Source organism: Trichinella spiralis (assembly GCF_000181795.1).
Source record: "Trichinella spiralis strain ISS 195 chromosome Unknown Scfld8, whole genome shotgun sequence".
NCBI classification, from domain to species: Eukaryota; Metazoa; Nematoda; class Enoplea; order Trichinellida; family Trichinellidae; genus Trichinella; species Trichinella spiralis.
The window spans coordinates 1,153,385-1,166,651 of record NW_003526947.1 but is presented as its reverse complement, the minus strand read 5'-3'; the positions used below and the strand labels follow the sequence as shown (position 1 = coordinate 1,166,651).

The 13,267-nt window shown below is 32.5% G+C and overlaps 6 protein-coding genes across 6 annotated transcripts; 3 read left to right on the top strand and 3 right to left on the bottom strand.

Annotated features, from left to right (window-relative positions):
- Positions 1 to 109: 109 nt before the first annotated feature.
- Tsp_10496 (hypothetical protein) lies at positions 110 to 1,779 on the bottom strand. The gene is made up of 4 exons (XM_003372893.1): positions 1,675 to 1,779; positions 641 to 845; positions 379 to 488; positions 110 to 325 (listed from the first exon to the last, which is right to left on the bottom strand). The coding sequence occupies exons 1-4, from the start codon at positions 1,777 to 1,779 to the stop codon at positions 110 to 112; spliced, it is 636 nt and encodes a 211-aa protein (XP_003372941.1).
- Positions 1,780 to 4,291: 2,512 nt separating this feature from the next.
- Tsp_10495 (putative eukaryotic-type carbonic anhydrase) lies at positions 4,292 to 5,429 on the bottom strand. Its single transcript, XM_003372892.1, has 6 exons — positions 5,219 to 5,429; positions 5,028 to 5,146; positions 4,864 to 4,956; positions 4,669 to 4,786; positions 4,464 to 4,594; positions 4,292 to 4,423 (listed from the first exon to the last, which is right to left on the bottom strand). Exons 1-6 carry the CDS (start codon positions 5,427 to 5,429, stop codon positions 4,292 to 4,294), a joined length of 804 nt encoding a protein of 267 aa, XP_003372940.1.
- Positions 5,430 to 8,243: 2,814 nt separating this feature from the next.
- Positions 8,244 to 8,816, top strand: Tsp_10494 (conserved hypothetical protein). Its single transcript, XM_003372891.1, has 2 exons — positions 8,244 to 8,372; positions 8,748 to 8,816. Exons 1-2 carry the CDS (start codon positions 8,244 to 8,246, stop codon positions 8,814 to 8,816), a joined length of 198 nt encoding a protein of 65 aa, XP_003372939.1.
- A 928-nt stretch (positions 8,817 to 9,744) lies between these two features.
- Tsp_10493 (cathepsin x) lies at positions 9,745 to 11,782 on the top strand. Its single transcript, XM_003372890.1, has 7 exons — positions 9,745 to 9,973; positions 10,050 to 10,171; positions 10,370 to 10,594; positions 10,727 to 10,877; positions 11,086 to 11,161; positions 11,224 to 11,244; positions 11,380 to 11,782. Exons 1-7 carry the CDS (start codon positions 9,810 to 9,812, stop codon positions 11,491 to 11,493), a joined length of 873 nt encoding a protein of 290 aa, XP_003372938.1. The 5' UTR covers positions 9,745 to 9,809; the 3' UTR covers positions 11,494 to 11,782.
- Positions 11,783 to 12,036: 254 nt separating this feature from the next.
- Positions 12,037 to 12,450, top strand: Tsp_10492 (conserved hypothetical protein). The gene has a single exon (XM_003372889.1). It carries the CDS (start codon positions 12,037 to 12,039, stop codon positions 12,448 to 12,450), a length of 414 nt encoding a protein of 137 aa, XP_003372937.1.
- Positions 12,451 to 12,700: 250 nt separating this feature from the next.
- Positions 12,701 to 13,256, bottom strand: Tsp_10491 (hypothetical protein). The gene is given in 3 exon segments (XM_003372888.1): positions 12,701 to 12,845; positions 12,930 to 13,201; positions 13,215 to 13,256. The coding sequence occupies 3 exon segments, from the start codon at positions 13,254 to 13,256 to the stop codon at positions 12,701 to 12,703; spliced, it is 459 nt and encodes a 152-aa protein (XP_003372936.1).
- Positions 13,257 to 13,267: the final 11 nt, after the last annotated feature.

Genomic DNA, 13,267 nt, shown 5'->3' with positions numbered 1-13,267 from the left:
AGTTATTTATAATAATTGAAAGCAATATTGATGAGAATATTAGTCTAGTAACGTTAGTTTTGTAATTGTAAAGAAAAAATATGCTGTTAAAGTTGATTTGAAATTTCCATTACCATTTCAGTATCTGAACAACAGAAGAAACGTTGCAGTGGGTGAGCATCACTGCTTTCGGGTATCCGGTAGTTCCGCTGGAGAACATCATCATAGCCAAATCGTTGGCGGTGACGAAGCGAAAATTCACCAACAGTTCTCGAACCACCGTCTCTGCACTTCGGCCGTCCTCATTCAAGAGCAGATTTGAAAAATCATCCATGTCGAATATGTGCTTAAAAAATTTTCTCTACTGTGCACAAATTAATTGATCCAATCATTTATTACTTGAATTTGATCAGGAAGATGTTCGCACGCTTTCAAGACGTTATTTTTATTTTCACTTTCCGTGACAACAAATTTGCACTGACATTCTTTGAATTGGTAGCTCATTTCACCTAAAAATTAAACATTTCACACAGAAAGTGATTCGATTTAAAACCCATGGCAAATGGTCCATTCACACAAGAATGAAAAACATATTATTAGAACAATTTTGAAAAAAATTCAAAAAAAAGATACTGATCAACATTGTGAATCAATCACATACGAGATGTGAGAGTTGCACTGACCGCTGAGACCACAGCACCGTGCAACAAGACCGCCAGCAAAGTGAACATGAAATATGGTGTGTTGGATGAGCAGATCACAACCACGTCACCTTTTTTCACTTTTCCATCAAGCCACATTGCAATTGCTTGGATAATTAAAATCACATCTCGGCAAGTGTACGATTTTCCCGTTTCACTGTCAATCTAAAAGTTCACAGATTGCACTTTCATCTGGAATTTCATTTCAAGCTGATTCTTTCTTCAGCAACGGTATGTACTTCGAAAATTCGTCAGATAAGATCAGTGACATGCCTATGGCCAATAAAATCAACAGATGCATTCAGTAATATTTTTGTGTTGAAACAACAATTCATTCTAAGCTTTGAAATATTATCGCTTTGCAAACAAAATTTTCAAAAAAAAACAATAAATAATATTTGAAATATAATGAGCACAGATAATGAACGCTATATTATATGCGTTCAGTTTTATAACAAACGCTCTATTCAAAAGTGAAAGTACGTGTATGCTTTTCATTCGTGATGATCGAATCTAGAGAAAGACAAATTATTAAAGGGCAAATTTCATTTGCCTTGCTTCAATCTGCACCTCAAAATTTTATCTTCGTTTGAATTATTTTCACGCTCACAAAACATCTCGCTCAAATCTCATAAAACTCATATAATTTATTCATTCATTTTTTAATAGAATGAAATAAAATAAAATTCAATAACAAAAAACATATTATTATACAAGAATTTCTTCTTAGAAAGTTAGCTTTGTGTACAGTCCACTTACAAAAGGGATCTTCAAGTTTGAACTGAAGATTTCTTAACATAAAGTAAAATGCTGAGATGAATTTAAAAGTTATTGAAATACATTTTTCCTTTGGTCTGTTGAAATGTTGCCAAATTTGTCTGCTGAAAGTGACTGAATTCATTGATAGGAAATGACGAAATAAACTTCAATCAGTACAATACAATACAATACAATACAATAGAACAGATATAGATGTATTAAAATTTCTACTTACGCACAGTAGGGTTTGTTCATCATAATGGACAACAGCGTTGAGAACATATTCGTGCAACGTCAGCTCTTCAATTTTTACATCTCCTATAGTACTGTAAATTGGCATTGTTCTTCGAGCTCTCGGTTATCCAATTAGGCAGCTATTGGATCACTTGCTCCGTTGTATGCTTATGCTGATTTCTGAAAAACATCCAATTACCGCACAATATAGTAGAGTTTTAGAGTATGCAAATATTTGACAAATTGCCGCCGCTTCAGTATGTTGTAATGAGCGTTTCGCAGCGAAAACTGACAAACACAAATGAATAGCAGAACATTGTACACACGAAACCATCGCCCTGAGCGTGTAGGTGTGTCTCATTTTTCAAACGACCAATCGCAATTATTAATCACAACTGCAGACAAAGTTGTACATGAATTACCTCTTTTCAAGACTGTTACTTACCTGATTGGACAACAAATTATCATTATTTTCCATTCAACGAAAAGCTTGACAATTTACAATGTACAACCTTACTACACTGTACTGGTGCTTTTGTTGTTTTTATTGTTAAATTTAAAATTGAAAATTTTCATCACTAGAATCAAAAACTCATACTATCAAACGTTTTTTTTTCGACAAATTAAAACTTCATTTCAAATATTAGCGGTAAATTTCAACTGGCACAATAATTTACAATGGAAAATATTAACCATGGCAATAATAAAGAAAAGAAAGAAAGAAAAACTGATAAAATCAACTGATCAACTTTTGAATAATTATTGAAAATTAATGAATGTAGAAAATTTTTTAAATATTCTTTCAGACAGACTAACTTTTGTAAACAGATGAAACAATTTATCAATTAGTTGTTAGTTGCAGTGAATTAATTAATAGGAGAAAGAAAATCGCTGTACATTCCACGGTAAATTATTGCTCAGTTGTAATACTTGATCAGAAGAATAAAAGTGAATAAAACTAGACACTCCAGATTCTTCCAGTTCTCCAAATAGCATTCCATCAGTTTCAAATCCAGAATTCACTGATACCAACTAGAAAAGCTGGTAACAATTTTCTCAGTAATTTCTTTCCACTGTCAACCAATAAAGCTAAATTTGTTGGCAAAATTTAAACCAAGTATCAAATAAAAAACAATGTCTACTGATAAGGTGACAGATCTCATGCAAATTAAAATAAATCATTCTTGATACTATTGAATGCAGAATGGAAAATTGGCGTGCCTTTTTCAACTTTAATTAGCATGTGTATTTTCTTACCTATATTCTGCTTATACACACACACACACACCATCAAGGAATATTTCAAGTTTTAAATAATATTGCAATAATTTTCAACATAATATTCAGCAAGTGCGTGCATGTGTGTATCTGAATGTAAAATGGAAAAGTATTTTATAAAAACCGTAAAATATTTCGTGCAGAATTTATTTTTAATCCTTAATTTTTGGTATTTCTTTCTTCTTTTGAAAGTTCAAATAATCAATGCTAATAAAAAACTGTTGCAAACAAGCAAATTGCAATAATATTTTACAAAGGCAGTGTTCGTCCGTTGGATTATTTAAATATATATGCAAAAAATATGATTATCATTATTGTTACGTAAATTAGTCCAAATTATTCAAATTGAATACAAATAATAATTGATCAATACTGAAAATGTGCAAAAATAGAAATCCATTTCACTATGGGTCACTTGTATGATAAATATTATTATGTTGATAATGTGAGCATTTAAAAATTGAATCGTTGCATTGTTATTGCTGATGAAATGCAAATAGCGCGGTGTAAAAAATCTGAATAATTTTCATCGTCTTACCAGCAACAAACAGTTTTTCAACAGAAGTAAAAGGCTTGTCACCCACCGTTCAGTTCCGCGATTTCACCTTCACCTGAAAACTGTCAAAACAGATAGCAACATAAATAGTTCACCAAGAAACACTGGCAATAATTACAAACCAGTACAAAAAATACAGCATCGCAGGTAAAACAGGGGAAAATTATTGCCATTTCACAGTATGATCAAAAACTTATTCAATCTATTCATATGAAAAAAGAAAACAAAAAAAAATCAAAAACCAAATGCTTAATCATCAGTAATAAAATTCCATACATTGTGTGAAATTATTTTCAAAAAAAGAAATTCATAAAAGTTCTCCAAAATTGTTAAATTTATTCACAAAAAAAGTATTTGATGCGTTAGCAATGCATGAGCAATTTTGTACAAAGCCAACCAACTTTTACTATTTTTTTCTTCGTAAAATTAAACATCGAAGTATGAAAAGCATTTTTTGAATGAATCAACATGCCGAGTCAGAGTGCAAAATTAAAAATGTGATAAAATGTACAAAATGAAATTCATCTTTCCGTGTAAAAATAGCCCACTGATGACACGTGATAGTCTGAAAATGATAAAATTAACATAATACTTCCAAAAAAACCCATGAAAGTAGTACAGTCTACCAAACAACAGAAAACGCACCTTTATTGATAAAAATATAAAAACAATGAAATCATGCTAATTCGTGTGATAAGTAATTTACTTTGTTCAAACTTATGCATAATTTCACGGATGCTTGTGCCGGATAAGGGAAAATAAATTTCGATGTGCGCCATGTTTTTCACTTGCTGCACTTTCTGTTGCAGCGTACCAAACGGCCGTTCAACGGCTGCACTGGACGAACGTTGCAGAGGATATTTCTTTTGCCGTTCAATGTCTCACAGCATGTCTTCAACGAGCGGAAAGCATCGAGCTGAAAAATGCATGCATGCATTGAGAAAAATTTGCATAACATACGACGCTTCCGTGTACGGTACTTGGGAAGAGGACATTGCAATCGGTGTCTGAAAGATTGTCCAAATTACGCATTCATTACACGGCGGGGTGGTAAGGGAACCTTCGTAGGTGAAATAATTTCGAACATCTTAATATAAAAAAAGGGAAAAAAGCAATTCAAAACTTGAATTTGAAATAACTTCAAGTGTTCGGGATTTTCACTTGGAAGCAGCGCAGTCGCGTCGAAAGGCTCTTCGATTGTATACGTATCATTTTTTTCAGGAATTTTCCGCATAAATTTGATCAGAGGTTGAAGTGGAACATTTTCAGTTGAAGATTCCTTGACAAAATGAAATCAAACTATGCTCACTAACCTCACTGGGATAAGTGTTTCATTGCTTTTTTTTTAATGCAAACCTCTACAAGCACAGCTAAAACATTGACTCCATCTCGATAGTTGACCGCCTCCTCAATAGTACTGTAATTTGTGTTCCAATGAACAAGATGAATCTGAAATTACAAGAAAATACAGAAAAACGTTAACAGGAAAAAAAATAAAGAATTCTTCAAAATTTTTTTACTTCTGCTGCGTAACGTTTTCCATTAATTGTATGCTCTGAACCGTCGGTGGCATTTGTTCCCCAGTGGGCATGGATTTGTTTCAACTTATACGGTGCTGACAGTTGCTCGCTCACAATGTCTTCAATTGAGAAAAACAAATCAACTTCCACACAATATTTTTTACCAACTTGCTAAGGCATACTTGATTTACTGTCAGTTGCACATTTCAACTGCCACGTCGTTCCAGTATTGAAAATCGATGTCAGATCATTCATTTGGTAATGAATTATGGGTCCACTTTCTGGAAGAGAATCATCACTTATGCAGTTGGTGATATCAACTGGAGATTGTGCACTGCCATTGGCCAGTGGATAACTTTTTGACCAAAATTTTGGACCTGTGGACAAAAACAACCTTCTCATCAAAGACCATTTTGATATGATGATTAGTGAAATAAATTTTCATCACGTCTAACTAATTTTTTGAAGAAAAGTAATTTTTCAAATAACTTTTCTAATACATATATATATATATATATATAATACATATACAATAAAAATAAGGCATTCAGATCAGAGGCAATAACACTAAATTTATCATAAACAGGATTAGCATTAGAGCAAGGTAAACTGTAATTAGTAGTACTTGATTTCCCTTCATGACCGAGGAATGTTTAATTATTTTGTTTGCAACATTTATTTTTTCTTTACATTATGTATCAGAAATAATGTCAGCTTAATAGACAGACAAGCTTAAAAGACCAGAAAAAATGTGATGAAGTGACTGTTTCAGAGTTTAATTTGTAAACTCTCAATAATAAATACGTGTTTTGTTTTTTCAACAAATTTATATTGGTTTAAAGTAAAAAATCAGCCGAAAAATTTTAGCTAATTAATTCACTTGAACATGAAAAGCTGTTCATATCCAACCAAATGACGTGCATTTTCTGTTGCAAAATTGACATGTCTGGTTGGCAAAAATTTTTTGATGAAATTAAATGGGACAATTTTTAAAAATTGATTTATAATACTATATGATCCATCCCTATTTCCAGTGCTAATTGCAGCAGAATTATTAATTTTCAGTGCAGTGTGTTGGAGTAGCATTTGCTTCAGACTTGACGAAAGCTGAAAAATTGCAAGCTTTGTGCCAAATGAAAGCCGTCTGCTAAACTCTCTCGCTGCTTAAAATTTCACAAACAAATTCCCCCATTCCTACCTACAGCACTGATATGTGAGAAGAAGAAAACAACTCGGACGATTGCAAGTCATTGCAAACAATGAATGCTGAGCGAAATTTTTGAAAAAACTTTCACAGTTCAGTTGAAAAAAATGATTACATCTGCAAATTGTTACATCATTTTGTGACACTGAAATAAAATTATAACATTCATAAAAATTTATCCCTGAAATGAAAAATAGCATAACTATCTGGCCAGGTAATCACAGTAATTTCTAATGCAATAAGCATCCGTGCACCAGTAATTGCAAATTATAATCAATCGCAGAGCATTGAAGATATTTTTATTAGGCAGTTTGAAAGAAACTTTCTTTACCTCCATTTTCCCAGTAACTCCAGGAAGGATTCATCATTAAAGCTGATAATCAGTCGGCTATCGCTCAGTCGGTATTTGTTCAGCAGGATTGTTATAATCAGTGCACAAATAAACTAAACCACCGAAGTGTACGTCAGTGAAAAATGAACACTAACTATCAGACTCAATAAATCATCTTCTCACATATATACATAGACACACACACACACACACACTCTCGCTCTTTCTCCAATAAGAATGAACATTCCATTCAATATTGCAAACAACAGATAGCGTTTCAATTGAAAATCAAACCGTCAGCAATAGACAAATTTACAAAAGCTGATTAGTCAATTTTGGTTTCAATTTATTACAATTCACGTGATACAGAGGAACTGCATCTCTAAAAAGCAAACAATAATTAAAGCATTTTATTATGTTCCAATGCATTACTTGTCCAAATCTTTTGTGACATTAATTTTTTTATCGTACAATTCAAAACTTGTTAAAATGGAAATAACAAATGCAACATATCATCATTATCGTCGTCGTCGTCGTCGTCGTCATCAGTGAAAGCAACCGAAAATTGTCCCATTTGTTGAAAATGCTGCTAATAAATGGGTATTCAGTTTAAAGCAACCACTTTTACCTGATGCCATCCATCAATGACTGCATAAACAAGTATCCTCAGTGAATTCATCACTTATCACAAAATGTCTCCATTCCAAAAGAGCATTGTTATATTATATCATAATTATAATAATATATAGAATGCACACTGCAACTCTATTGCAAATTTTCCAGTTATCAACCCTAATGGCTTACTTTCATCGCTACTATTTGCGTTTATTAAATAAATGTAAATCTTTCAAATACAATAAAAGCTTTATCGGTTTGGAACTGGTTGAATCAGATGAATTAAAACTGGAAATTGCTTTTTTTTAACAGTTTGCATTTTGCATACCTGAAGCAAACTGAAAAAAAGTACTTGCTGAAGCAGTTTGTTCGATCAAGTCACAGTTTTGCATTGTTTGTTGTACAATGAAAATATAAAATAAATAAACATTATTCTAACTTTCAATTCCATAAATTATAACTCATAAAATAACAATTGAAACCATTTTCATCAGGATAACTGTGTAGAAAGGTGAAATTGTTCACATCAGTGATGATCGTATTAAAAAAGAAAGCCTCATTAGAAAAGCTTGAAATAGAAAAAAATTTCTGCAATTACAAATTACAAAACATTAAGTGGAATAATTCATAACTTTGATTTTTTTCACATGTTTTCCTTAACATTTCAAAGGCGTCATAAATAAATAATTATTATTTATGATTTACTTTTCTCCAAATAACAAAGTTATAGATGATGTTCATAAAGCGTTCATAAATAAATAAATAAATAAACAAACAAATAAATATATATATATATGTATAAATGTCATAAAGTAAAATGAATTTTTAAAATTAATAAATCCAAATTTATGACGATTCATTCATTATATATTGTTACAAGTTCAACTGATTGGTTAAAACAGTACATTAAAACTTTCACCAGATTTTAAAAATTTAAAATATATGACAAAAGAATTTCATTTTAAAGTAAACTTTTGTTTAATGTGCATTCGTTTGTACTAATTTTATGACAATTCACTTTATTCCACAGCAAACAGTTGTGCAAGTACAACGCCTTTGAAAAAACATGAACATGGACGAAGAAGTAATCGAAACAATTCCAGACAAGGAGATAATCATCTTTGGGGAGCGTTCGCAGACTGTCCAAGCAGAGTTGACTATCAAAAACATTTGTAAAGACCGCATTGCTTATAAAGTAAGTAATACTGTATAATATATTTTACAAATTTGAAATATTGCAAAAGGCAGGGCTGGATTTTTTTTCCCCGACAACTCAATTATACTAATTTATAATATTTAAATATTTCAGTATGATAATTTTTTTATTATTTCATTTAGATCAGATGCAGTAGTTTCAAAATATCGATTTCGCCAAAAATTGGAATTCTTGAACCGGAGCAAAGTTGCAAAATAACACTGACTCGCAATCCAGTGGAAAATGAAGAATCTGCGAAACTGCTAATAATGGTGTTGAAAATTGACAATAGTCAGACAAATCCTACGGTAAAAATTGAAACAAAATAAAATTAACTTTAGAGTCAGCTAATTAATTTTTAATTTTCCATTTCAGATGGTTTGGGCAACTTCTGAAAAGTTACCATACAGAAAGCGCTTGAAGATTATGTTGGAGGAAGAATGACCCTCCGTTTTTCATCATTTTTTTTAAAATTTATTTTAAAAATGAAATTAACCAACCTATTTATTTATACTTTCACAAAATGTTCAAAAATATTATTTTTTGTTTATCTTTTTCATTCATATTTTCATTTCAATTATGATTTTTCACTTATCAAATGAACAACATGTCATGTGAACAAGTATAATAATATGATGATGTCAATAAATAATAATAATAACTTAACTATTTGTTCTACGCATATTGTTTATTTCCATATTTTGAAATGGGTAATATTTAGGGAGATCTAATATTTCTCAAATTCTCAAAAGTAAAAAATAACTTGAAATTTGAAAAAACAAATATCTGTTTGAAACTGTGAAAATTAACAAGTAGAGTTTGAAATCGAATATATATATATATATATACAGTTGTAGCAAGTAGTATTGCTCGTCTGAGATTGGGAAATGAAAAGGAAATTTCAAAAGTTTCAATTTGTGAATAATGTGAAAAAGTTGTTGCATTGGAATTTTTGTTTGCTTTTAATGTCAAAAGGGGGAAAAGTAATTTTGAAAAATCACTCACAATGAAGAAAACTTCAATTTTCCGCAAAGCTAGCTAACACCAGCTGGGATACTCTTTTTTTTGCATTTCAGTATACAAGCAAATAAACTAGCGTTCAAAGGAATAAATGATGAATAATTTCCCGGCAGAAAAAGTGAAAAATGTGTGTATAAGAAAAAAAAAGAAAGCAGTTGTTCACAATTTGTTTTCAAAGATCAAAAACCATTCATCCGACATTTCTGATTTCTGAATATTTTTTCGTGATATTTTGCAGTTGTTGCTGCTGTTCGTCTCGTCAACTGACAAATAAAACGAATTATTAATCGCAAACTGGCAGCTGTCGAACTGCTTCATCTTCCTCCTATGCAAAAGTGATCAGCATTTTCTTGTGCTATTTTCTCTTGAAACGAACTCACTGAATTGAATTGGAAAAGAGAAAATTTGAACGCAACTATGCGAACAAGCTCAACTCTACTGTTACTGTTTTTCAACTTATTTTTCCATTACACCGCTCCAACTAAGGTCGAAGTGAAAAATGCTTTTACAAAAAACAACGTCCGTCATGGTCATCGTTCATGCTACAGGCCGATATTTTCAAATGAACCCAACATGGTCAAGTAGTGTGCCGAGTGTTATTGTTTTTTCTAATTTTCATAAAACCGTTCGTTGAATCGCTAATTGAACAATTTTCAGAACCCGCCTTCGACCACACGAATATCCTGGCGTTGTAGAAAATTTGCCCAAAGAATTGAATTGGTGCAACTACAATGGGATCAATTTTTGCAGTCCTACTCGAAATCAACACATACCACAATGTGAGTTGTTCATAAATTTCATTCATCCATTTGCAATGAAACAATCGACATTTTACAATCCAATACAAAATCAGTTGATTAAAAAAAACACTACTCTTTTACCGTTCACTTTTTTAAACTGTCACTAAGAAGTACTATTATATGTATCACTAACAACAATGGAGTCGAACTATTTATTTATTATATACGATCTTGCAGACTGCGGTTCGTGCTGGGCAATGGGAGCTACATCTGCTTTAGCGGATCGGATCAACATCCGTCGAAAAGGTCAATGGCCTATGGCTTACCTGTCGGTTCAACATGTCATAGACTGCGGCAATGCCGGCAGTTGTCACGGAGGTAACCATCTTCCTGTTTACGCATTTGCGCACAAGCACGGAATAGTCGATGAAAGTTGCAACAACTATCAAGCTAAAGATGGAGGTATTTTTTCGTTTCAAATCGATCATCTTCATCATAATTAACGTTTGTACAAACAAAATTACCCTTCAAAACTTGAGAAAAGTCAAAAAAATTCCCATATTATTATTATTATTGTTATATTTTGAATTTCAGTTTGCGATAAATTCAACGAATGCGGCAACTGCGTCACGTTCGGCCAATGCTATCCAGTAACAAATTACACCTTGTACAAAGTCGGAGATTATGGACCTTTGTCGGGAAGAGTAGAAATGATGGCTGAAATTTACAAAAACGGTCCCATCGCGTAAGTTGTTCGATAATAATTCCAGAAATTTTTAATGAAAAAAACAATGCAATATACAATTGTAAATTAAGACAAAATGAATAAAAAAATTTCCCCAGTTACAAGTTTTAACAAAAATTGGAACATTTGACAATATTTAGCTATAGCATGGTCGATTTGCATACATTACTGATTGCGGTGAACTTTTTTGAAATGTTTCAATTTTTAGTTGCGGAATAGCTGTAACCGACAGTTTCGAAGCATATACTGGAGGAATATATGCAGAACACAAGCTTTTGCCAATAGTAAATGTTGAAATTTTTTGAAAAACCAAAAAATAAAACACTTACTTTGATTTCATCATCAGGTCAATCACATCATTTCTGTCGTCGGATGGGGCGTTGACGAAGAAAGTGGAATTCAGTATTGGATCGGTCGAAATTCGTGGGGTTCACCATGGGCAAGCATTTCAACATTTTCTCGTTGTTGTAGCACCCGTTGAAAAATAAATATCCACTTTCAGGGAGAGCATGGTTTTTTCCGAATAGTAACGAGTGAATTCAAAAACAACACTGGACGGCATTACAATTTGGCCATTGAAACGATGTGCGCCTACGCCGATCCAGTTACATTTTAATACTATCTCCCATCCACAAAGACGACATGATAAAATATAAGTTTCTACTGTAGACGAGTTGATTGCCAATTATTAATTAATTATACGATTGAGAATTGTTTATTCATTCTCTGACAAGCTCGATTTCTGTGTTTGTTTTTCACAAATAATCAAAATTGATTGCGATGCTAAAAGTGATGCTTGTGTGAATCTCTATAAAAGAAATAACAGTAAAGAAGGTAGCTCGACATGAAGCAATGAACTAAATTTCTTTATTTCACATGTTTGCAGTATAAAAATAAATTTGAATAATATATATATATATATATTCATATTATGCAACACAATAGAAAAAACAATTTGTGCATTATAAGGAAACTTATAATTTCTCTCATTCATTCAAATTATTGCAAAAGCGAATACATCATATGCAAAATAAATGCATGCAAAGAGAACGAGAGAGAGAGAGAGTACTAAAGCAAACACGTCCCAATGCCAACACTCATGAGCAAGTATTAAGAGAGATGGTGTGCGCAAATAAGATAAGCATTTTCATTCAACGAAATGAAGTCAAATAAAGCACCAACTTTCTCCCACCACGTGCAAATAATAAATGCAAATCCGCCGATGGCGATTAATGCATTACTGAATTTGGATATGATCATTTCACTAAATGAAAATCCTCTATTACCACCACACAATCATAAGAAAAAAAATACAGAGAAACGTAAATTTCTGCATGAAAACAAATCTGTTTTTTTTTTCCTCAATGAACAACACAATGAAACAAAGAATGCTTTGAAATTGCATGAAACATTTGAAAAAGCTTTACAATCTATTTCATCGACAAGCGGCAAATCATGCGATGTAAAAAAGCCTAAAAATAATCTATCCAGCGCAACAACTGTTTCTGCGCATCAAGTGATCAAAGTGATAACGATGACGCAGCAACAACAGTCGAGCGCAAAAAATGAATAGAAGAACACAATTCATATACACACAGACACAAAGGAAAAAGCAAACAACTAAACCAAACTCAATCAATCAAACCTAAAGCAAGAAAAACAAATGTATAAAATATGCACATGTGCAGCAGCATATACAGACTCACGAAAAAACTGAAGAGAATATAATATGAGAAGAGGAGACGAAAAGTGAAAAGTTATAAAGCTGAAAAACATTTTTCCATCACCATGCACGGTACGCGTTTCGACACTAATAATTAATTTCAATGTCGAGAGCTCTTTTCAATGATTGACTGCAGAAGAATGACTGCATTTGATGAATGCGAGATGTTGTTCACTTGTGGTAATAAGTTGCCAAATCGACTCTTCATCTGCGAATACAAACCAACATCGATATTAAAAAACGTACTGAACAACAACAAGAGTTACCAAAAACAACAAGAGTTGCCGCATCGATTTTGAAAATTTTTTCCACAAAAAAAAAACAAGTACGTTCCTGGAGTGAACAAAGCACATTCTTCTTCGATAACCGTGACTTGGTGGTGGTGGTGATGGTAGTTTTGGAAAAATTCTGTCGCCTCCGAATGTGAAGAATAATTAATCTGCTGCGGTACTTGTGCTGGTTGTGGTGGTGGTAATGGTGGATGAAGCGGTAAATTGTGGCACCGTTCTTTCGTATTATTCCGCAGGAAAATCGCCCAAGCCAGCTTTGAATGCCCGCAGCGCCAAACCGACATCAATTTCGACCCGTTGTACACCTTGTTCTGGTAAATTGACAAAATTTGTCTCCAAAATCGATCTCGGGATGGACAGCGTCATTCTGTTCTGAA